A 22,365-nucleotide genomic window follows, 5' to 3' on the forward strand; every position below is an offset into this window, starting at 1 on the left:
CCAAGGGAGACCTCATCTCACCTGGTGCTTCAGCAAGGGCAGCTCATCCCTCCTGGGGAAGGATCCGCTGGAAACCAAGCCTGTGCCTGTCTCACAGTGCCAACCCGGGGTGCAGCCAGGGCCAGGGGCACTGACCCAGCTCCATGGGATGGGGCCACCCGCAGCCTCATGGGTGATGGAGGCAGGTCAGCGGGTGGTGGTGGCCGGTCCCACACCAAAACACCCCGTCAAAACCTGGCCTTGAGCTGGGCTGCAGGAGATGGGGGCCGTGGGCTCTGGCACACCTCGCTCCTGCCCCATGCCTGCCTTGTCAGGTCTGATCAGAAGGAGGATCAGTCGGCCCTGCGCTCTCTCTCCAGATTTAATTAACGGGCCTTTCATCTCTACCCTGAAGAAATCTGCTATCTTCTGTCTTCTTAATTAACGTTCATTAAGCAAATCAGAATAACGTTTTCTCCTCACCGCCTCCATGGTTCTTAACTCTTGCAGGGTGCCAGGTCTGTGCTGTGATAGGAGAAGGCTCCTGGGCTGTGATGACAGGTTGGGGCAGCACATGGACACCAAAGCCTTGGTCACCATGTCTCCACCATGCTTGGACCAAAGTCCTGGGGCAGTGGGTGAAGTCTCTCCAGGTACAGAGGACTTCAGCTGAGGTTGGGTCCCACTATATCAGTGGGGCTGGGAGCAAATCCCAGCTCTGATTGCTCTTATGAACACCCTTGTTCAAGCTCACTCATGGCCCTGGAAGACAAGGGGTTTCCCGTAGCCAGCTTTAGCTTTTCATCCCATCCAGGGGTGAAGCTCGCCCATGGCAAAGTGATCCATCTGTGTGTGAAGGTTTTGTTGTGAGAAGCCACCGTCCAACCCTGGTAGGCATCACGGCGCAGAAAAGATGTGTCCGATGTCTTGTCAGGAAAAGGGGATTATCTGGGGCTACTCCTGCCCCTTCCCTTGTGGACTGAAGTTAGATGTGATGGCTTTTTTTCCTCACCCTTGGTGGACACTCATGGGGGACAGGGTTAGACCAAGACCCTTGGCTGACCATCCTCCTCCTGTGAGCCATGGCAGGGTGGCTGCCAGTCACCAGGACTGGGGGGGGTACATGCAGAGAAGGGGTCTCCCACCTCCCCAGCTGAGGATCAGAGATGACCCAAGGAAACCTGACTGGAGGGAACTGCTGTTCTCTGCCTGTGCATGGGAGATGAGCTGAGCTTTTCCAGCCAGCCTTCAGTCCGAGTCAGGAGCAGCAGCTGGTCCCAAAGCAGTACCAGACCATGAGCTGGGACAGACTGTGCCCGGAGCACCCATCCCATGCATGGCAAGTGTAGGGCATCTCCCTGGGCAGGCAAGGGCTTGTGCCCAGCACCTGGCAGGAGCCTGGTGAGGGGCTTGGCCAGCCTGGGCTGCAGCTGAGTCAGTCTGGGGACATGCTGCTCCCACACCGGCTGCAGCATCCCCACTGCTGGGCACAGCAGTGTTACCACCGATTCCCAACAAGCTCTGGCCCCATGGACCATCCCTCTGTGCTGGGTGGGCTGTGCTGGAGGAGGAGGTGGGGTTGGGATACTCTCATCGGCTTTGCTCGAATTGTATGTGCACCCCACGAGCAGCCACCGAGCCCTGGCTGCATGGTCTCATCACTCACTAACGTGGACCCCTCTGCAATAGGGGACGGGCTAGGCAGGGAAATCATCTCCTGGGTGTGTGTAACATCCCGAGGAGGAGGTGGCAAACCCATGGCACTAGAGAGCCTCTCCTGCCCAGAGTTTGCAGCCTCAATAGCAAGGGGACAACAAAACCTGGAAAACCTCATCCCTGCAGGATGCAAATCCCCTTAAAACTGGTGGTGGAGATGCACAGGGCAATTACTGAGCTGAAAACTCTTCTCTTTCTCCCCAGAGGTTGACAGTGGGTTTGCCACTGGCTGCCCACTCCCAGGCAGCTGATGCTGGGAAATTCGTCCTTCCCAGCGGAGCTGGCTCTGGCTGTCAGAGCCTGGGTCAATATATGGTAATGGGGCTTTGAAACGGTGCTGCTGCGGGAGCCACTGCTGAAGACTCTGATTCACAGCTTCCCTCTAGTGCTTTCTCCCCGCAGCGTGCACGAAGAAGGAGAATGAAATAAATAAGAGTAGAATGGAAGGGGAGGAAGGGCACTTAAATTATAAATGAGGGCTAAGTTTCCAGGGCTCCTGTGGGCAGCTCAGCTGAATGGTGTGGGGGGCAGAGGCAGGGGTCCCCTGTGCACCCCTTTTTTGCAAACACCCCCCTGCCAAACGGGGCTGGCAGAGGTCGGGGTCTGCCCAGGAGCATGGCACCATGCCAGCCCACCTATCTCCCTGTTTGCTCTCACCCTCCTGTCCCCATGGGACAAATCTGGAGGGTGCCACAGTCCCAAAAGGGATCTCCTCTGGCACAGACTGTAATTAGCGTTATCTGACAGGCTGCTAATGAGGTCTGGTGATGGTCTGCTTTTGCCACCCCATGGAGACGCCTCCACAGGGATGTGCCCTCGCCCTGGTCCAGGGGACTGGGCTGCCCCACGGCAGCAGGCAGGGACAGGACCCCCACTTGTGGGTGCTGGTGTGGAGGCATTGGGGGGGTGTCACAGACCCATGACCCAGCCAGATTGGCATGAGTAGGGGAGCAGTGGGGTCCCCATAAATCAGTGTGGGGGGAGAAGAGGGTGCTGGCGTGGTGCTGGGAGTGCCTTTCCTCCACCCCCTTTTGATTTTGGGGCTGCAAGAAAAATTGGTGATGCCCACCAATTTAAGGAAAAACCCACATGTGCGGCATGAATCACCACGAGCTCATCCCCAGGGCTGAGAAATGGAGGAGCTCAGCTCCATCCGTGCAGCCGAAGGTGCAAACCCCCCATCCCCGAAGCAACGGGGCCAGGGTCCATCCCACTGGAGGGGTCCCATCCTGCCTGGGCCAGCAGCCTGGGGACCAGGGTGACCTGGGGGAAGCCCAAACCCCACAGCCCAGGCTCACACATGAAGCTTTTGACATTCCCAGCAGCTTCCACAAGATGGACCTCGGAGCAAGAGGAGGTGCTGGGCAGGGGGACACGTCCCATCCCATCCTGTCCCATCCCATCCCATCCCATCCTGTCCCGCCTGCTCCCGCCATGCCATCCGGAGGAGGCTCAGAGTCTGGCCAGGCAAGCCCCGGCATGGCACGGCCTCCCGGGCTCTGCCTGCTGGCCCTGCTGGGGCTGGGGCTGGGGACGGGGGGCTCGCCCGCCTGCTGGGACCCCCGGGGTCAGCCCCGCCGCTGCATGCCCGTCTTCGAGAACGCTGCCTTCGGCCGGGCTGCCCACGCCACCAACACCTGCGGTTCGCCCCCCGAGGACTACTGCCTGCAGATGGGCGCCCGCCACGCCAGCGCCCTGTGCCACCGCTGCGATGCCGCCGACCCCCGGCACCACCACAACGCCTCCTTCCTCACCGACTTCCACAGCCAGGAGGAGAGTACCTGGTGGCAGAGCCAGTCCATGGCCTTCGGCATCCAGTACCCCAACTCCGTCAACATCACCCTCCACCTGGGTAAGTGCCTCCGCGGCACCGGTGAGGGAAACCGGCCCTGGGTGCATTGAGACCTGGGTGCACGGCTGGGGGCATGAGTGCTCCTGCAGCTCTTGGGTTAAAGACAGGACCCTCTCCAAGGCTTTTAGGGGGTGCAAGGAGGGAGATGCCCTCTGCGAAGCGCCGCAGGTAGATCGCTGAAAAGACCTGGGGAGGGTCTGACCCATCCACCCGCTGAGCCCCGGTTCCTTGCGCGATGAGGATGCCAGTGGCTGCGCCTGCCTGTGCCACTTCCCAGCTAGCCGTCCCCAGCTTGTCTACTCTCCCGCTCCCCCACGGCTGCTTTTTACCGATTAAGCAAGTTTGCGGAGCAGGAGGCAGGCGGGGGGAGGCACAGACCCCGCCACGAGAGCGCCATGGGTGCCAAGCCTGTGCCGTTTCACCCCTGCACGTTGCTGAGGGTGCCTGTTGCGTCTCGAGGGGGGCAGAGCTCTGCGCACACCGTGCAGCCCCGGCAGCTTCCCCAGCTGGGATCCGACCCTCTACGTTTTAAATATTGTGCAAGCCGCCCGCTTGGAGAGTACTTAAACCCATGGGGCATGCCTGGCATTTTAAAAAGGATATTTAACGTTTTCCTACCGCCTAAACTATCCTGGCTATTGACCAGCACTGTAAAATCTTCATTCTCTGCCGTCTCCTGCCATCTGCATGCCAAAGGGGGGTAGCGGAGGGGCTGCGGTTGGAGCCCCTAAGGGGACAGCCGAGCTCCGGTGTGGCACAGAGCCATGCTGGTGGGAGCCGGTGGCTGGAGTCGGGGTGACGGTGGAGGGTCTGTGCGTGCCCCTGCGGGGACACGGGAGCTGCCTGGCTGGGCAGAGGTCACCGCTTTCCCAGCCCCCTGCGAGCGGGCGGACATCTGGTCCTCATCCCCGGGCCCGGGCTGGGCTCCCCGCCGGGCATGAGAAGCAATGCCGGAGGAGCCTGCCAGCCCCGCTCCCTGCTCCCGCTCCTGCCAGCCCCGTGGGAGGGGATCTGCGGGCCCCTCGCCCAGCTAACGCAGGCTGTCAGATCGCCCCAAATTCCTTCATGTTTAACCTGGAGCGTAGACAACCTGAATGCATCCTGTGTGCCTGAACAAGCTGCCACCAGTTCCTCCGGTGGCCGGTCCCCCCGCACTGCAGGTGACTTCCAACCTGGATTTTCTTTCTTTCAGCCTCTGGCATGGGAAGCTGGTGGCTGTCTCCAGGACAGCCAGGCGAGTTTGTGGCCACCAGTCCCAGTTTGGCACGTGGATATGTGTGGGCTCTCAGCATGCTGATGTGTGCAGCGGCCCCTTGCCGCAGCCCGAGCTCCCCGAGCCTCGGGGCTTGCTTCCCAGTCTGTGCCTTTCTCCTGGCTCTTCCCCAGCTCCTCTACAGATCCTGCTGGACCCCACACTCGGGTTTCCAGTGGAGCCTTGTCCAGTCCCTGTGACCACCCTGCTTGCGTCTGTCTCCTGTTAACACATCCAAGCCCTTAACTTTGCACCAAGCTCATCTTCACCCCCGGTCCCTGCGTCCCTTCCTGAGCTGGAGCATCCCTCTGCAAATGCACCCTTGTTCCTGCATGGCTCGTATATCTTGCCATACTAAAAAGAGCCATTTTGGTGCCCGGGGCATTGCTGTCTGACCTTTCCCATAGCCACCGGGCTCCGTTCTTGTCCCAGCTGCAGACCTTTTTATTGCTACCTTAATGCTTTCACTTGGGTTATGGAGGAAAAGCCCAACTGGCCCCTGCAGCCCCCCCGGACATCACCCAGGACGAGTCCTCACTCATGAGTTCCACCAAGTAATTGGGTTTTTTAACCCACGTAGTGCGTCCCTGCCAGCCTGCTCGTCTTGCTCAGTCCCAAGTCAGCCGTCTTGTAGGTTCTCCAGCATCGTTACCTGGGGAGCTTATTAAATAAGCTATCAAATGAGTTGGACAAGACCTGTGTTTACCTGCATGCTGTTGATTGGCGTTAATTAGATTATCCTCCTTTAAAGCTCTCTTCTCTGTGAGGTTTCAGTCATGCCATTACAGTGCATTGGACTCGGAGTGGATCGATAAGCCCGAGCGCCTGTGGCTGTTGCATTTACCCTGTCAGATGTCAGGGAGGAACCCAAAATATCCACGGGCTTGCAAAGGCAACAGGCACTGGGGCTCCTTGGGTAGCTCTCTGAATGCCAGCAGCTCATGTCAGAGCATCTAGAGCAGGCAGCATCTGCATCTGTGACTGACCCTGATTTTCCTGTGGGGTGCAAGCCTGCGGCAGGGCCCCAGAGCTGAGGTTTGTGGGGGCTGGAGGTGGCTGGGGACATGTAGGTGATGTGACCATCCCGCACATTCCTCTCTCCTGTCCAAACTTCTCTGCCTGGAGCCCCCGGCGCAGTACAAGCTGCAGTTTGGGCTCGGCGGGAGGCGGGTGAACGCTTTGTTTGGAGGAGAGCACAGCTGGGAGAGCATCCCAGGGGTCCTGGTGCTGTCACCCTCAGCCACCTGCACACCCACCCGGTGTCCCCATCCCATGGCACAGCTGGCTTTGGGACATGTCACGCCTTCCCGAGCAGGAAAGGGGAGACAACCAGCCTGGATTATTTTCTAGATTTTTTTTTTTTTCCTAAGCAGAATTTGGCTGATTAAAAAGCCTGTCTGGGAAAATCATGTGCTCCCTCAGGATGATTCCCCACGGCAGCTGAGTCTCCTCCATCCCAGCCAGAGGCACCAGTCGGGCTCCCCCCGCCCAGCCTCCCCCTTCCATCGTGTGGGGCCGCTTGGGGCAGGGGCTGTTTATTGACACAGCGCCGAGCTCCCTTCCTCTCCCAGAGGAAACTGCTCCGGGAGGTGACGGCCCCGACCTCGCTGTTTTCGTAGACGTACCCCCTGGGATCATGCTGTCTGGGAAACGGCGCCCGCCAGGCGTCCCCCCACCATGGGGTGCAGGGCAGGGGAACCCCTGCTGCTGCCAGCCCAGAGGGGTCCCGGAGGCAGGTGAATTTGAGGGGAGGCACAGGGGAGCGTGGCGGTGGTGGGACAGCCCAGTTGCAGCCCCTTCTTGGCCCCTGTCATCTCTGGGTGGGCTGAGAGTGGGTCTGTCCCCCCCTCTGGGCCGGGTGTTCCCTGTATCCCTGATGGGAGGCAACTGCTTTTCCCAGCACCAGTAGCCAGGCTGCCTCGGCTCCCCCGCAGCAAAGTCGCAGCACATATGCAACAGTATTCATATGGGCCCAATTAAAGGCTTGTTTTCCTAGTCCCGGAATAACCCCTTTAACATTCCCAACTCATTATTTTTTCAAATAAAGCCAAAACCTTGCAGTTAATTGTTTTGTGCTGTCAGGAGCAGTGCAGTTATGGAGCAATCCAGTCTTTGAGCTGGTCCTTCATCTCTGGCAATTAAGCAGTTCTGATGTTCACTTTGGTGTTTTCTTTTCCCCTTTTTACTAATTCTTTCAAGTGCTTTCAGAGCTGCGCTGGCCGCCCCAGGGATTGGTGGCCTCTCTTTGTCTTCGTCCCAGCAACAACGGCAGTGATGCCGGGTCCCGGCACACAGCTCCCTGGGAAGAGACCAGCCTTGACACTTTCCACCTCCCCACCGCTGTGGCACCGCTGCCCCGGGGATGCTGCTCAGCGCCGTGGGCCTGAATCTTCCCCACCGGCTGCTGGGTAGAGCCTGGCTTTGCAGTGGCTCCTCGCCCGTGCAACCCGCCTGGTGCATCCATGCAACCGGTGGGCGGCTGCATTGGGGCGAGAGCCAATTTGGGGCTGATGGGTTTGGGCTGCAGCAAGGTGGAGCTGGTTAAGAGTAGCTGGACGGTGATTTCTGCTTTGTATGAAAACGCTGCTCTTTGAGCTGTGGCAGGGAGAGGGGGGATGGTGTCCACGGGAGGAGCAGGGGGATGCTGGTGGCCATGCAGGATGGGGCACCGGGATAATTTCAGCCCTGGCGCGGGTTGTGGTGCCCATTGGGCGGCAGGGAGAGGGTGACAGCATGGCGGGTCTGTCCCCAGGTAAAGCCTACGAGATCACCTACGTGCGGCTGAAGTTTCACACCAGTCGCCCCGAGAGTTTTGCCATCTACAAGCGCAGCCGCGCCGAGGGGCCCTGGGTGCCCTTCCAGTACTACAGCGCGTCCTGCGAGAAGACCTACGGGAAGCGGCAGCGGCATTACCTGCGGCCAGGGGAGGATGAGCAAGTGGCCTTCTGCACTGACGAATTCAGCGACATCTCCCCGCTGAGCGGGGGCAACGTGGCCTTCTCCACCCTTGAGGGACGGCCCAGTGCCTACAATTTCGATGGGAGCCCCGCGCTGCAGGTGCTGTCAGGGCGGGGGGTGTGGGAGCCCAGGACCGGGTGCACTAATGCAGCCACCTGGGGTAAAAGCGCCTATGATGCCCTGCACCCCCATAGGAAAAGGTGCAGGATGCGTCCCGGTCAGGGTGGGGAGCTGGTGGTCCGCATCCCTCTCCAAGGCACCTTCTCCATGTCCCCTGCAGGAATGGGTGACTGTCACTGACCTGCTCATCTCCTTGAACCGGCTCAACACATTTGGGGATGACATCTTCAAGGACCCCAAGGTGCTGCAGTCGTACTACTACGCCATCTCCGACTTCTCCGTCGGTGGCAGGTGAGGGGCAGCCAGGCCGGGGTGAGGGCAGGAGCGGGGAGACCTTCCCAGGGCCATGGGGCTGGGGCAGCCTCTTCCCACTTCAGTCTTGTTTGAACTGCGGTTTTGGGGCAAACTGCTCAGATGTGGCTTCCTCTGTCTGTAAACCAGAGCTGGCAGTGCGGAGATGGGTGGTGAAACCTGGAACCCTTTGAGTTGTGGTCAACCCTTTGAGGTCTTTTCCCCACAAGCCCTCTCCATTTGCTACCAGCTGTATTTGCTTTGCCCCCTCCCAGCCCCATGGCTTTTAGTGGCACTGGGGCTCGTGTTGCTCCTCCTGTGACCCTGCTTGGTCCCTGGGCACAGCAAAAGAGGGGTCCCGGGGTGCTAGCAGAGAGGTGTCCTGAGGCCACAGAGGAGCTTGGAGTCGGCATGGCCATGGCCCAAGGAGCCAGAGCAGCTGCCAGCGGGATGGGGGAGCTGATGTGGGACAGGGACATCGGCGGCACTCACTTGGTACTGCCCGTGGGCTGCGCTACCTGTGCCCTTCCCAGGCTGGGGGGAGTGGGAAATCTCTCAATCCCGGTGAGAGCTGCTTCCCCCCGGGCAGTGGGACCGGGGCTGCTCCCCGCCGTCCAGCAGCCCCCATCGCTGTCATCTCACCCCCCCGGGGCCCAGCAGCTGGAGCTGGTTAGCATCTCGCACAGGCCACCCTCCGCGTGTGACCTCCCAGCTGGTCGGGCTGGGAGCGCCTCGGGGACACTGCGGCCTCGACAGCAGCACAACCCGAGCTGCTTTCTGCCCCACTCCTCGCCCCACGGCCACCCCAGGCGAGCTGGCCCACCAGCAGGACCGCACGCTGCACAGCCCGGGCACTGTCCCGCTGCCCGCGCCGGTGCTCAGAGCGGCTCGTCCGCGCGTCGGGGTCTCGCTGCAGGTGCAAATGCAACGGCCACGCCAGCGAGTGCGCGCCGGACGAGGCCGGGCAGCTGGTCTGCGTGTGCCAGCACAACACGGCCGGCACCGACTGCGAGCGCTGCCAGCCCTTCTACCAGGACCGGCCCTGGGCTCGCGGCACTGCCGAGGCTGCCAACGAATGTCTCCGTGAGTATCGCCCGGGCTGGCTCCATGGTCACGGTGTGCGGCCGGTCCCAGTGGGCTCTGCTGGTGCTGCATCAGCTCGTCCAGCAGCTCCTGCCCTTCCTGCATGGGTAGAAAGTGCCTGCTCCATTTTGCAAGGCTGCTCTGGGCAGGGAGGGAGGATTTACATCCCAGGGCCCCTCTTCACAGCATCACCCTGAGGATCCCCCAACATCTTCTTACCCCATGAGTGCAGCCACCTGCTCTGTGCACAGTGCTGTACCTGCCTCCGCTCCCAATGGCAGAGGCATCGCCCAAAGCTCGCACCGCTGTGCCAAGCAGCCCCTCCGGCTCACCCAGCCCCGCAGGAGACTGCTTTAACCCCTGGGTGAGCCCTGTGCCCCCCGGGTGCCAACTGCCCTCCTCGCCCCCACCCTCAGCTTGCAACTGCAGCGGCCACTCAGACGAGTGCTTCTACGACCGGGAGCTGTACCGCCGCAGCGGGCACGGGGGCCACTGCCGTAACTGCCGCGACAACACGGCCGGGCCCCACTGCGAGCGCTGCCGGCAGAACCATTACCGCTGGGAGCAGCAGGCAGCCTGCCAGCCCTGCCACTGCCACCCCGCAGGTGCGTGGGGCTGCGCCAAGCCAGGCTCCGGTGCAAAACCCCTGCCCTAGCCAGGGCTTGGCTGGGAGGGATGGTTTTGATCGGTCCTCCCTTGCCTGGGGTCTCCCCATCTCCCCGCTGTATCTTTCCCCGGCTGGGGTTGAGCCTCAGGGCTGGCCGGGGTCCCCGCAGGCTCCCTGCAGCCCCAGTGCGACAGCTCGGGGACCTGCCTCTGCAAAGCCAACGTGACAGGCTGGAAGTGCGAGCGCTGCAAGGATGGCTACCACAGCCTCAGCGAAGGCGGCTGCAGGTGAGGAGGAGCCCAGCCCCAGACAGGAGCAGCGGGAAGGGACTGGGGCTCACCTCGCGCCTTCATCTCGCCCCATCCAGACCCTGCGCCTGTGACCCTGCGGGCAGCGTGGGCACCTGCGACCCCAACACGGGACATTGCACCTGCAAGGAGAGGGTGGAGGGGCACTTGTGCAACAGGTAAGTACCGCAGGATGGGGATGAGACCATGGCCCTTTTCCAGGCTGGGATCAATGCCAGGGCTCGGTGGTTGGTGCAGGGCAGGCATCTTCACTCCTGCAGGGCATTGCTGCTTCCTCAGCCCCTAAACATGACCCCTCGCAGGGGCTTTGCCATGGCAATCCTACGGGGTTGCTCCCTGCAGAGGTCCTGGCTGGCTGGCAAGGCTGTGGGGCCGCATCCCTCTGGAGCACTGGGACTGGGCTCACTCTAGGCTGCCACCGGTGTCCCCCTGGGATGCTGCTGTGGTCCCCCATGGCTCTGCCCGCCCTGTGCCATGTGCTCCTGTTTCCTCCCCATGCCCAGGTGCCAGCCAGGCTGGTTTAACCTGCAGCCTCACAACCCTGCTGGCTGCACCAGCTGCTTCTGCTACGGCCACTCCACCGCCTGCACGGCAGCGGATGGCTACGAGGTGACCCACGTCCGCTCTGACTTCAGCCAAGGTACCAACCCCCCAGCCCCGGGTGAAACAGAGGGCACAGCTGTGCCAACGCCAGCCAAAAAACTCCGGCAGTTTGGGAAGGCTGGGGCTGAGCATCCCCCTTTGGGGCGACTGGTGGTGATGGCTGAGGGTGATTTCGTTGGCTCACCCCTATTTTGCTGTTAAACCTCTGCTTTTGCCCCCAGCTCCATGGGGATGGGCTGTCCCTGGCTCCCCATGGCATCCCTCCATGCCGTCCTGCTCCCGGGGCTGTGCATGGCTCAGGGAGGGCTGCAGGGCTGGGCATGGCTGTCCCACCACACCAGGCACTATAGGAGCACTAAAAATCAGCTCAGAAAGATAAAAACTAAAAGGATGGAGCCTGGTGGGAACTTTCCCCCTTACTCCCTCCTCTCCCCATCCTCAGCTGGGGCGGGGCAGCACAGATGGGGTCCGGGGGAGCGGGCTGGGGAGCTCTTCCCGAGCTGCAGCCAGGGCTGCGTGTGGCAGGGCTGGATGTGTGCGGGGTGTGCGGGATGTTCGGGGAAACCCTGCCATCTGCCGCACAGCCCGACGTGTGCAGCCCTGGCTGCGGGCACGCCGCGGCCCCCGCTGCAGCCCCCTGCTCGCTGGGACCCCCGCCTGCACCCCGGCAGGGTACGGGCACCCAAAGCAGGCATCCCGGCTCTCCGCCTCGCCTGCACCCTGGCAGGGTGCACGCGCCAGCGAGCAGATGGAGGCGAACGCGCCAGGCGCGGGTTTATCCTGATTGCCTTTAAACCACGCTGCCAATTGCTGTACTGCTGTAATGTCTTCCATGGCCTTGAAACCGAGCCAGGCTTTAAACCGCATCTTTTTTCCACCCTTCATGCAGCCAATTTGGAGTTGCTCCTTTAGGGACAGATTCGGCAGAGCCCTGGGCTGGGTTGCAAGAGGCTCAGCACGGCTGGGCAGGGTGCAGCCACCTGCCTTCCTACAGCCCCGCTCCCCAAAGTGCTCCCCGATCTGCAGCTGAGCTGGGTCAGCTGGAAGTTTCCTGCGCTGGGTGAAAGGGTCCAAATTCAGGATGACTTGATAATCCAGTGCAGCCCACTCGATAGCTGGGGAGAGATTTCCAAGTGTTCATCCTGCAGATGCCCGGGGCTGGAAGAAATAACTAACCCTGGGGCGTGGGGGGAGTTTAACTGATTTCTGAAGGAAAACAACTTAATGCAATTACGTCCTGTCTCTCCTTGGGCTTCCTGTGCTCTCCAGCCTACAGTAACATTGGAACCGCGGCACAGGCAGGGGGGTAAAAGTTTAAAGATAATAATTTCCTCCAAATCATAAGAAAATAAACAGATGGGGGGGGGTGGCTAGGACCACTCTCTGGCGCATGAGAGCGCAGAGCCCAAGCGGAGCAGGGTGTTACAAAGCGCTGGCCCTTTACAAGACCCCGGAGAGTCTCAGGAGGAGGGACAGAGCCCCCGAAAGCAGCACCCTGCTGGTGCTGGGCTGGTGGGGACTCGCTGCTCCCTTTGCCCATGCACTGTCGCTGTGTGCTATCACGCAGGGCTGGAGGGCTGGGCTGCCGCAGCTCCGGGTGCTGCGGACCTGCCTCTGCGTTGGGCTGATGGGGAGATTGTCACCGAGTGGGACGGAGAGGAGCCGGTGGATTTTCTTGCACCAGGTATTGTGTGTGCCGGGTCCCTGGAGCCCTGTTCTGCCATGGGGACCCCCCCGGTGCTCTCGTGGGGCATCCCACTGCTGTGCCGGTGCATGAGGCGCTGGGCTCCATCCCAGAGCTGAGCACAGTTCACTAACACAAGGCGGAGGGGGATTGGAGCGGTGGACTGGGATCCTGGGAGGGCAGGTTGGAGCTGACCCTGCTCTAGGAGGGTGACCATGGCTCCTTGTGAGAACAGGACCATGCTGGGATCCCCAGCAGAGCTGGTGCATCCATGTCCTACAGATTTTCCTTCTCTTTCTCCTTGCAGAGAAGTTTCTGCAGAACCAGCATCTCAGTTATGGGCAACTCCTGTCCCTGCTGCTGGGAGTGGAGGGGAATGGGACTGGGATGGAGACCGGGGTGCTCCTGCTCCGGGTCCAGCTGGTGCTGGAGGGTGAGGGGATGGAGATCACCATGTCCAGCAGTGAGACCCAGCCCCAGCGCGGAAAGCAGGCTGTCACCTTCAGGTACCTGTCACGGTGCTTTGGGGAACCTCGGCTGGGTTTGGGACACAGCGTGTTTGATCTTGCCTGGGTTTCCCTGTGCTGTGGGGTTCATCCCTGCTCCCTGCCCTCCTTGGGGATTTAACTGTGCCCCCATTGCTGCACCCGGGTCCCAATCGGGGAGCCGAGCTGTCCTGCAGTGTGTGGCTGTCAAGCTAGCCCTGTCTTTCCTCCCACACTCCTTCTCCAACAGGCTGCACGAGGCAGAGGAGGGTGTGGAGCCTTTACTGTCGGCCTTCAGCTTCCAGCGCCTGCTCTCCAACCTGACCGCCCTCCGCCTCCGTGTGAGCCGCGGCCCCGTGCGAGGTGGGTGGCTCCATGCAACACCCCCATGGGATGGGGCTGGGGATATCGAAGCAGCATCAGGCTCTCAGGGACAAGAAGCATTGCAGGGGGTGTGTTTGGGCAGGGGCTGGCTCCTCTCTGTGAACACCCCAGGCTCTCCAGGAGGTATTTTGGGGTCTCCTATGCCTGTCTGGAGCATTTCCAGGCAGGATGGAGAGAGCAGGGCTGGGGGACGTGCCATCCCATTCTCACGCTGCTCTCCCCTCTCGCAGGCAGGCTGTCCCTGAGTGAGGTCCAGCTCACGTCTGCTCGCCCTGGGCCGGGGGTGCGGGCGGGCTGGGTGGAGGAGTGCACGTGTCCCCCGGGCTACATCGGGCAGTTCTGCCAGTCCTGCGCACCCGGCTTCAAGCGGGAGATCCCCTTCGGTGGCCCCTTCGTCAGCTGCGTGCCCTGCACCTGCAACCAGCACGGGGACTGCCACCCCCTCACAGGTACGCACCCCTCGGTGCTTCCGCTCGCCCCATTGCTGTGTGCATGGTGACAAATTCATGTCTTTGCTTGTTTCTGAGTGATGCTGGAAACCATCCGTGAGGTTGCAGTACCCAAAACTTGCAAACTGAATTGCTTGGCTGGTTAGAGGGACTGGGTTCATAACTGCAGAGACAGAGATAATTAGCAAACTGTGATAATGGTGGTAATTTATAATAAGAGGGGCATCTTTCATGGTACTTTAAAATCATAAAGGAGGAGAAAGGAAAGGTGCTGGTCCTCAGCGGGGCAGGGGAGGCAGGGGTCAGGGCAGGAGAGGGGCAGAGGGTTTTGCCAGGATGGTCTTGCAGGCAGCATCGCTGCCCAAGGAGTGGAGCAGGACTGGGTGCAGCCCTGGCACCTGCAAACTGGGGGCGAACCTAAGCAGAGAAACAAGAAGAAGAGCAGGAAAACACAGCAGTGTCAGGCTTGTGGGAAGGCACCAGAGGAGCCAGCTCTCATGCTGCCAGCCCAAGCCCTGCTCTGCCTCCATATCCAGCTCAGAGATGCGTGACTGCAGCAGGGACTGTGGCTTGAAGGGAGGAAAAAGCAAAAGCAAAGTCTTCAGGGCAGTGGGGCGGCATCTGGGGTGGTTCACGGGGTGTTGGCTCTCCCCTCTCCTGCCAGGCAAAATGTCTGCATGGCTTTGGTTGGGGAACAGGGGTAGGATTGCAAACTGCTGCCCCAGACCTCGAGGTTGCTGCGTGAATCCAGCATCAGCCTCGCTGCTGTCAGCCCCGGGGAAAGGCAGATCAGAGCCATGAGGGGCTCATGAGATGCTGCCTTGCTCCCCGTCCACCCCTGCGGAAAGCAGCGGCTCTGATCGGTGCTGAAAAGAGCTTGGAAATAAGACAATGCATATTTGGTACCCGGACGGAGCTCCTGGGGCTCCTCACTGGCCAGCTCCCCTCAGTGAGGAGCAACAATATTGTATGGCCGGGATGGAAAGGGCTGGAAGAGGCGTTGTGCTCAGCAAGTGCCCCTGCCCTGCCAGCGGAAACGCGGCAGCAGCTCTGCAAACTCGTCCCTTGTCTCGCAGAGCCAGGGCTGGCGCTGCCAACTGCACAATCCCCAGGGACGAGGCCAGGCTTTTGATGTCCCTGCCCGGGCGCTGCCAGCCCAAGCCAGCCCGCACACTTCCTTTCATTTGTCTTTCCACTCCTTCCTGCCACCCACTTTTCCTTTCTTTTCCATCGTCCGACTCTGCCTGGATGTGGGGAAAATGGAAAAAAGCCCATTCCCTCCTGCGCAACCCGCCTGGTATGAGCTGACCCCACGAATCATGGGGAAAAATCCTCCCCCTGGCTGCTTCTCTCTCTCCAGTCAAGCAGAGCATCTGCCTGGAGGTGGGGGTTCCTTCAGCATCCTTCCTCCTCCTCCTCCTCCCAGCCGATTTCAGAAGGCCGTGACTCACCGGCTCGGCTCGCGAGGAGACGCTCTCTCCCCGCTGGGTGCCGGCTGGCTGCTTGTGTTTTCCATGACAGGCTGGAAATGACGCGCCTCGTCGCTGAGAAATGTGTTGTCGATTATCGCAGGCGCCGACAGACTCCATGATGTTGACGGTGCTGCCTGCGTGTGCCAGCGCTGCCTCGTCCCTGCGCCGCAGGGGAGCGCAGGGCTGGCACTGGGGCCCTGGCGTCCTCTCCAAAACCTTCTCCCTTGAGCGAGGACGGGGCAGGGAGGGAAAACGTTCCAAGTCCTAGTTGGGGTCGTGCAATCCCAGCGTTACCCCTTGGCTGGAGCTGCGCATCCCTCTCGGCACCCACAGTGTGCCACGCTCAACACTTGGCTCTCCATCCCTCCCGTGGTCCCTGCTGTTATTCGGGGCTGCTTTTTGCAGACCCTCAGCTCTGGTTTCCTCCTTGCAGGGCACTGCCAGTGCTTGCACAATACAGAAGGTCCCTCCTGCGAGCGCTGCAGCCCTGGGTTTTACGGCAACCCCTTCGTAGGGCGCTTCGATGACTGCAAGCCGTGCCCCTGCCCTGGTCACTCGCCCTGCACTGAGGTGCCCGGCAGCGGGGAGGTGGTCTGCACCCACTGCCCCCCGGGGCAGAGAGGTGAGGCTGGGGGCAGGTGGGCGAGGGGGCCGTGGGCAACACCAGCATGACTGGACCCTCCCCACCTTTTCGCCTTCCCCAGGAAAACGCTGTGAGCTCTGCGATGATGGGTTTTTTGGGGACCCCCTGGGGCAGAGGGGCCCTGTGCATCCCTGCGTCCCCTGCCAGTGTCACGGGAACGTGGATCTCAACGCCGTGGGAAACTGCAACCCCGTGTCCGGCCAGTGCCTGCGCTGCTTGTACAACACGACGGGCGAGCACTGCGAGAGGTGTCGAACGGGCTTCTATGGGGATGCGCTGGCTCCCAACCCTGCTGGGAAGTGTGCACGTAAGTAGAGCCCCGGGGGCTGGCCCTCCTCCCCTGGGTCCCACTGCAGCCAAAATCCTCCCAGCAGTGGAGGCAGAGGGTGGAAGGGGGATGCCCGGTGTTTTTAAGGGCTGATGGATAGTCTGGGTTGGCCCCAAATGCTCAGGGGCTCCTTTGCTCCCTCTCTCCACTGCCGTCCTTCCCTGGAGATACCCCGGTCTGCAGGGGCTCGGGCTCCTGGAGCCCTGTTTGATGGGGGGGACATTGTGAGGGGCTCAGCCCCGGTGCCCCATTCCCACTGCCCCATCCACCAGCCCTGTGCCGGGATGTAAGCAGTGTTTTATCTCGCGTAGCTTGTGATTGCAGCCCTGATGGCTCAGCCCCTGGGATGGAAGGCTGCGATCCCGGCACGGGCCAGTGCCACTGCCTCCCACATGTGACAGGCAGAACCTGCGGGCTCTGCCAGCCCGGCTACTATGGCCTGCAGCCCGCCGTGGGGTGCAGGAGGTATGTGGGGCATGGCATGGGGCTGTGAGGGGACAGCGGTGGCTCTGCGTCCCCGGCTCTGGTCTCTGCTCTTTGCATCCATTGCTTGCTCATCACCCTCCACCTCTCGGTGCCAGCTGCAAGTGCCACTTGATGGGGTCGCGGGAGAGCGGGTGCCACGCACTGACGGGGCAGTGCTCCTGCCAGCCAGGCATCACGGGGAAGCAGTGTGACCAATGCCACCATGGCTTCTTTGGCTTCTCAGCCAGGGGCTGCCGAGGTAAGAAGGATGGGGACCATGCCTCGGTCCCTAAACCAGGGCTGGCAGCCACGGCGTGACGCCTTTCTGCCACTCTTGCAGCCTGCAACTGCTCCCCACTGGGCTCCGTCACCCCGCAGTGCCGTGAGAACAGCACCTGCCTCTGCCACCCCGGCTTCGTGGGCTACAAGTGCGACCGGTGCCAAGCCAACTTCTTCCCCGACCCGCCCAGCTCCCGCTGCCAGCAGTGTCCTGCCTGCTACGGGCTGGTGCAGGATGAGGTACAGCCCGTGCTCTGCTGAGGCGGGAGCAGCACCCCAGCTCCCACGCTGCCTCATCGTCCCCCTGTGTCCCCCTGCATCTCGCCCGCAGGCCGACCAGCTGAAGGCCAGGCTGCAGGAGATGGAGGAATGGCTGCAAAAACCAGGCTGCGACGCCCGCCCAGACCAGTCCCCTGTGCTGGGAGATGCGCCTCGGGGAGACGGACTGCCCAGCCCTTATCTCCTGCAAGGTACGGGGGACCCCCCTTCCTTCCACTGTGGGGGGAGCCCCGTCACCCCTCTGGGTACCCTCTGTTCCCGCAGGGTGCTGTGACATGCTGGGTGGGTGCAAGGAGGTCCCAGGTTGGCACTGGGCTCAGCATGGGTGATGGGGTGACTGAGATGGGCAGGACAGCTGGGGCAGCCATGCCTTTTTGTGCAGCACAGAGCACCACAGGGATGCGTGCACCCGTGAGGTTTTGGAGCAGCTGGTGATGGGCATTATTGGGGGCTGAGCATCAGCACACAGGGTGCCCTTTGGGTGCTGCATCCCTGGGTTCCTCCTGAGCACCCGGGAGGGACTGTATTCCCCTTTCATTAGCAGGCAGACGAGGGGGGTGCTTGGCCATGGGGCAGCCCCACAGGCAAGTGGGGAGCCCCGAACACCTCCCCGGGCAACGAGCAGCTGCTTGTGCTGCCCACAGGTGCCCGGGCTGCCCTCTCGGCACAGGTAGGGCGGCTTGCAGGGGCGCTGGGCAGCGCGCGGGGCCGTCTCAGCAACGCCAGCCAGGCCACCGGCTGCTCCGGCCACGGCCCCCCCAAGACCTGCATCCTACTCTCAGAGATCGGGGCCGTGCTACAGTCGGCGCAGCGGGAGATCCTGCACGCTGCGGACACCCTGGCTACCATGGTGCGGGCTCCCACTGGCCCCGGGCTCGCGGGGGGGCTGCTGGCCATCCTGGGGGGCAGCGGGATGTGCAGGACTGGTGGGGTGGGATGAGGCCAGCACTGCGGGTGAGTGGGAAAGCCCAGGGTCCATGTGGGTATAGCCCTCCTTGCAGCTGAGTCAAGAGGAGCTGTTTCCCTTGCTCCTGTTTGCAAACTTCCTCCAGCCCTTCCGGAGGTTCTCACTGGTGCTGGGCTGGTGGGGTCTGGGGGTCTCTGCTCCCTGCCAGGGTCTCACTGCTGCTGTTTGCCTTTCAAGGAGATTCCCCTGGAAATCCCTCAGCAGCCCACAAACTGGAGCCGCCGGGCACTGGAGGTGCGGGAGCTGGCCGAGAGGTACACCTGCAAGTCCCGCACCATGGGCTCTGCCGGCTAGGACAGAGGCTGTGCTGGGACCCTCTTTCCCTCCCCGGCTCTCTGCTCGCGGCTGGCAGTGATGGATGGAGACATGGGAGCCCTGAGCCTGGGCTTCACGGTCCCCATTGCAAAGGGTCCATGTGAGCCTGACCCTGCCTGATCCCGGCATGCACAGGCAGAGGAGGCTGCCTGCCTGGCTGGGGGTGTGGGATGGCCACTCCTTTCCCAGGAGGCGAACCCTAATATCACCTCTCTTGGTGCCCTTGTCCCTGCAGCCACAAGGATGCCGCGGCACAGGTGGAGGTGGTGGTCGGGAGAGCGCTGCATGCCTCCAACGCCAGCTCCGCGCTCCTGCGGAGCCTGCTGGAGGGGAATGCGATGCGGGAAGCGCAGCGTGAGCTGGAGGCCGGGTGAGGGGCTGGCAGAAATGGGGGGCTGGCAGCAAGGGGGGCTGGCAGGGCACCACAGCCCCTTGCCTTTGGCCAGGTCCCTGTTACAGGACTCTGTCATGGTCGTTTGGCACCTGCCCAACAGGGACATGACTGAGTCCCATCAAACTCAGTGCACCACAGTGTTGCGAAGCGGAGAGCCAGGGTGCTCTGTGCTGGGGGTGTTTCATGCCCTTTCCTGAAGCGTTTCCCCTTACATCCACGTCTGGGGCCAGGTCCCCAAGCCATCATCTCCAGCCTTCGAGGGACCGGAGGGCCCCAGGTGACTGTGGGGTCCTGTCCGCGTAGGTACGAGGAAATCCAGCGGGCACGGGAGGACCTGGGCACTGGCATGGTGGAGGTGGCAGTGGAGGCCAGGAGAGTTTTCGCAGCCATGCAGCAGGCAAATGCAGACATGGCCGAGAAACTTCTGCAGGTGGCTGCACTGGGGCAGGTGAGCAGCATCCAAGCTAAGGCTCCTGCGTGCATCCCTACCCCTGGCTTTACCCGTTGGGCAGTGCTGCCTCCCGGGCTGGGAGATGCTCTCGTGGAGTCTTTGGCATCCCTGACCCTGTAGCAGGTGCTGCCGGTGCAGGCGTTGCCGGTGCAGGCTGGAGCCCTGGCACAGGACCTGGCAGCGCTGCAGCAGGCAGCGGAGGCACAGGAGCCATCGGCTCGGCAGGCCGTCGAGGCGTCCCGTGCTCTGGCAGCCAGATTGCGCCAGGAGCTGCAGAGGACTCGTGGCTTCAAGCAGGTAATTGCTGCTGGCTTGCGTGGGCAGTCCCTGCCAAATAAGTGATGGGGACCCTCTGTTCCAGCCAGAGCTGTGGGCATGCTGGATGCATCCCTCTCCTGCCTCCCACCCAGCACACAGTGGGGTGGGTAAGTCCCAGCCCCTCTTCTCCAGCGACTGGTGGGACCATGCCTCCTCCAGGCTGGGAGCAGACGCTTTGGGAGACATCTCCCCTCGGGCTCCCGGATCTCCCAAGAAGCTCACCTGCCAAGCAGGAGCGGGCTGTGTCCCACATTTCCAGCTGGGTGCAGCTTTTTGCCCCCTCCCCAGCCTCACTGCTGCTCTCCTCTCCCCAGCTGCAGGACCGGGCTGCCTCTGCCCATGGCATGGCCACCACCACCGTCTCGCATGGAAAAGCCGTGTTTTCTGATGCGGAGTCCCTCCTGGCCAGCTTGGAAGGTAAAAGGCACTGGGCAGAGCATCTCTGGCCACAGCTCTGCTCTCACCACTCTGTCTCTGGATGCCAGTTCGGTGACAGCCGGCTTGTCCCTGCAGGCATGAGGAAGGTGCTGGGGCATCGGAAGGGCCAGGCTGCCCTGAGCAGGAGGATGACGTTTGTGCGGGACAGGGCAATGGCCGAGGCCCAGAGGAAGATTAAACAGGCAGAGAAGACACTGGGAAACTCCTTGTCCATCTCCACCACAGCCCGGAGGATGGCCAGGGAGGCTGAGCAAGTCTCTGGGGAGACTGTCAAGGTCTGAGCGGAGGGATGTGGGGTGTGGGGAGCCTGTGCTGGGCTGCGGGGCAAAGCCAGGCTGACAGCCATCACAGGCAGAGCCCAGCCTGTTGCAGGCAGGGCCGCAGAACTCCCAAATACAGCTTCTGCTGCCCCTCCAGCACAGCCTACCCTTGTCTGCGAGCAGACTGGAGGAGTGCACCCAACCAGTGCCCCAGCCTGGGAGCCAGCCACAGTCCCCCTGCGTGTCCCCAGGCGACTGTCTCCATCTCCATCTCTTTGCAGAGGGCACACGCTGTGCTGCAGGAGAGCAAGCAGGCCCGCAAGCACACCAGCCAGCTTGCCACGCGTGCCAATGAGACCCGGCAGGAGCTGTCCCGGCAGGAGCGTGTGGCTGAGAAGCTCAGGGCGGACCTGGAGGAAGCACACCAGGTGAGTCAGGTCCCCTCGGGCAGCTTGTGCACTCTAGAGCCTGGAATAGGCTTTGCCCACAGCCCAGAGCAGAGGGAGCAACTGAGCTTTTGGGCTCTGCTGTACAGGGAATCCCTTGGGCTGTTTCTGGGACACCCTTCCCTCTCCTGTCCAGCCATGGGTCAATGATGTCCCTGATCTGGGTGTCTGTCTGTGTTGGAAGGTGGGGACAGAGGTGAGTGAGATGGCAAAAAGTCTCCAGGAAGCCCGGGGCTCACTCATCTCGGACATCGAGACCCTGAACAACCTGCTGAGCAGCCTAGGTGAGACCTGGGTGGGAGCGGGGTGCAGGCTCCCAGGGAAGGGCTGGGTTGTCAGGGCCTGGGGCTCTCCTGCTCGCTGGTGCTGGGTCTCCTACTCACTGGCCATCATGGCTGAGCTGGGTGTCCTTCAGCTGAGATTGCTCAGGGTCTTAGCAAAGCTTCCTGAGGGCTCGTGTCTCAAGGAAAGCCCTCATGCAGAATGATTTGGGGCTTGCTGAATGTGTGTGCTCATGCCTGGTGTGGGGACACTGATCTCCCTTGGCATCTCCAGGAGGAGCAGGGCTGGGTGAAGGGTTCAGTCCCTTTGGAGCCAAGAGAGGTGATGGGCTGGGTTCACTCCTTGTTCGTGGTTGGTTTTGCTCCAGCTCCCCCTGCTTTGATCATCTGGGTACATTTCTGAGCACTCCAGGACTCCTGCATCCAAGAAGTTTTGCAAAGGGGTGGAAATCATCACCCATATGCAAGAGAGAGATGTGCCCAGGCTCTTCCTGGAGCCACAGTCCTATTTGCTTATCTGTGATCACTGGGAAGCTGCAATGCCTCCATGCCCTGCTGCACCCAGTCCCTCCAGTTTGCCTGGTGCTGAGTGTCTGAGCCCCTGGAGCATGTCAGAGCCTCTCCTGCCCGGCTCTCTGCCTCTGATCCACGTCCTCTCCCCTTGCCCAGGCAACCTGGAGCAGGCTGCGCAGGTGGAGGCGGTGCTGAGTGCCGGGCGGCTGCAGCTGGAGCAGCTGTGGCTGCGCCTGGCCACGCCGGGCACCCTGGCCAGCCAGCTCAGCCTGCTGCAGCAGGAGGCGGCGCGGCAGCAGGAGAAGATCCAGGCGTTCGAGAGCGACTTGGCCGAGATCCGAGCCGACAAGCAGAACCTGGAGGACATTTTGCGGAGCCTCCCCAAGGGCTGCTCGAAGTGACAGTGACAGGTCCCTGGCCACTGCCCCATCACCTCCATGTCCCCCCGCACAGGGAATGGCAGAGCGAAGGACACCCTGCGTTCACCAGCACTGATCCCTCCCGCTGCTCTTCACACTGCCCTCCATACGATATTACACCCCAGGTCCTTTTCTGCACTAGTTCAGGCTCAGCGTCCCAAGCACTCTGCAGCATGACTTCAGCCATCAGCTCTGTCCTCGGGACAGGGGGACAAGCAGCTACCGGGGACCACCGACATTGCTCTGCAGGAGACGGAGCCATCACAGGGTTGGTCTCTCACGACGGAGTGAACGAAGGACTGTCACCACCAGCGAGGGACAGCTTA

The 22,365-nt window shown here is 61.8% G+C and overlaps 1 protein-coding gene across 1 annotated transcript; it reads left to right on the forward strand.

Annotated features, from left to right (window-relative positions):
- Positions 1-3,174: 3,174 nt before the first annotated feature.
- On the forward strand, positions 3,175-22,021 carry LAMC3 (laminin subunit gamma 3). Its single transcript, XM_075716523.1, has 28 exons — positions 3,175-3,547; positions 7,552-7,856; positions 8,038-8,168; positions 9,085-9,251; positions 9,668-9,856; positions 10,028-10,145; positions 10,226-10,324; positions 10,670-10,806; positions 12,337-12,453; positions 12,761-12,959; positions 13,189-13,301; positions 13,553-13,771; positions 15,677-15,865; positions 15,948-16,193; positions 16,526-16,679; positions 16,796-16,938; positions 17,020-17,198; positions 17,290-17,428; positions 17,882-18,087; positions 18,382-18,458; positions 18,755-18,889; positions 19,217-19,361; positions 19,485-19,661; positions 19,997-20,099; positions 20,196-20,395; positions 20,662-20,808; positions 21,011-21,110; positions 21,777-22,021. Exons 1-28 carry the CDS (start codon positions 3,175-3,177, stop codon positions 22,019-22,021), a joined length of 4,752 nt encoding a protein of 1,583 aa, XP_075572638.1.
- Positions 22,022-22,365: the final 344 nt, after the last annotated feature.

Source organism: Pelecanus crispus, chromosome 9 (genome assembly GCF_030463565.1).
Source record: "Pelecanus crispus isolate bPelCri1 chromosome 9, bPelCri1.pri, whole genome shotgun sequence".
Lineage (NCBI taxonomy): Eukaryota > Metazoa > Chordata > Aves > Pelecaniformes > Pelecanidae > Pelecanus > Pelecanus crispus.

Coding starts and splice junctions, on each gene's coding strand:
- LAMC3 (XM_075716523.1), top strand. CDS start 3,175: ATGGCACGGCCTCCCGGGCTCTGCCTGCTGGCCCTGCTGGGGCTGGGG. Junction 10,146..10,225: donor CTCAGCGAAGGCGGCTGCAG/GTGAGGAGGAGC, acceptor CGCCCCATCCAG/ACCCTGCGCCTGTGACCCTG. Junction 17,429..17,881: donor CAGCCCTTATCTCCTGCAAG/GTACGGGGGACC, acceptor TGCTGCCCACAG/GTGCCCGGGCTGCCCTCTCG.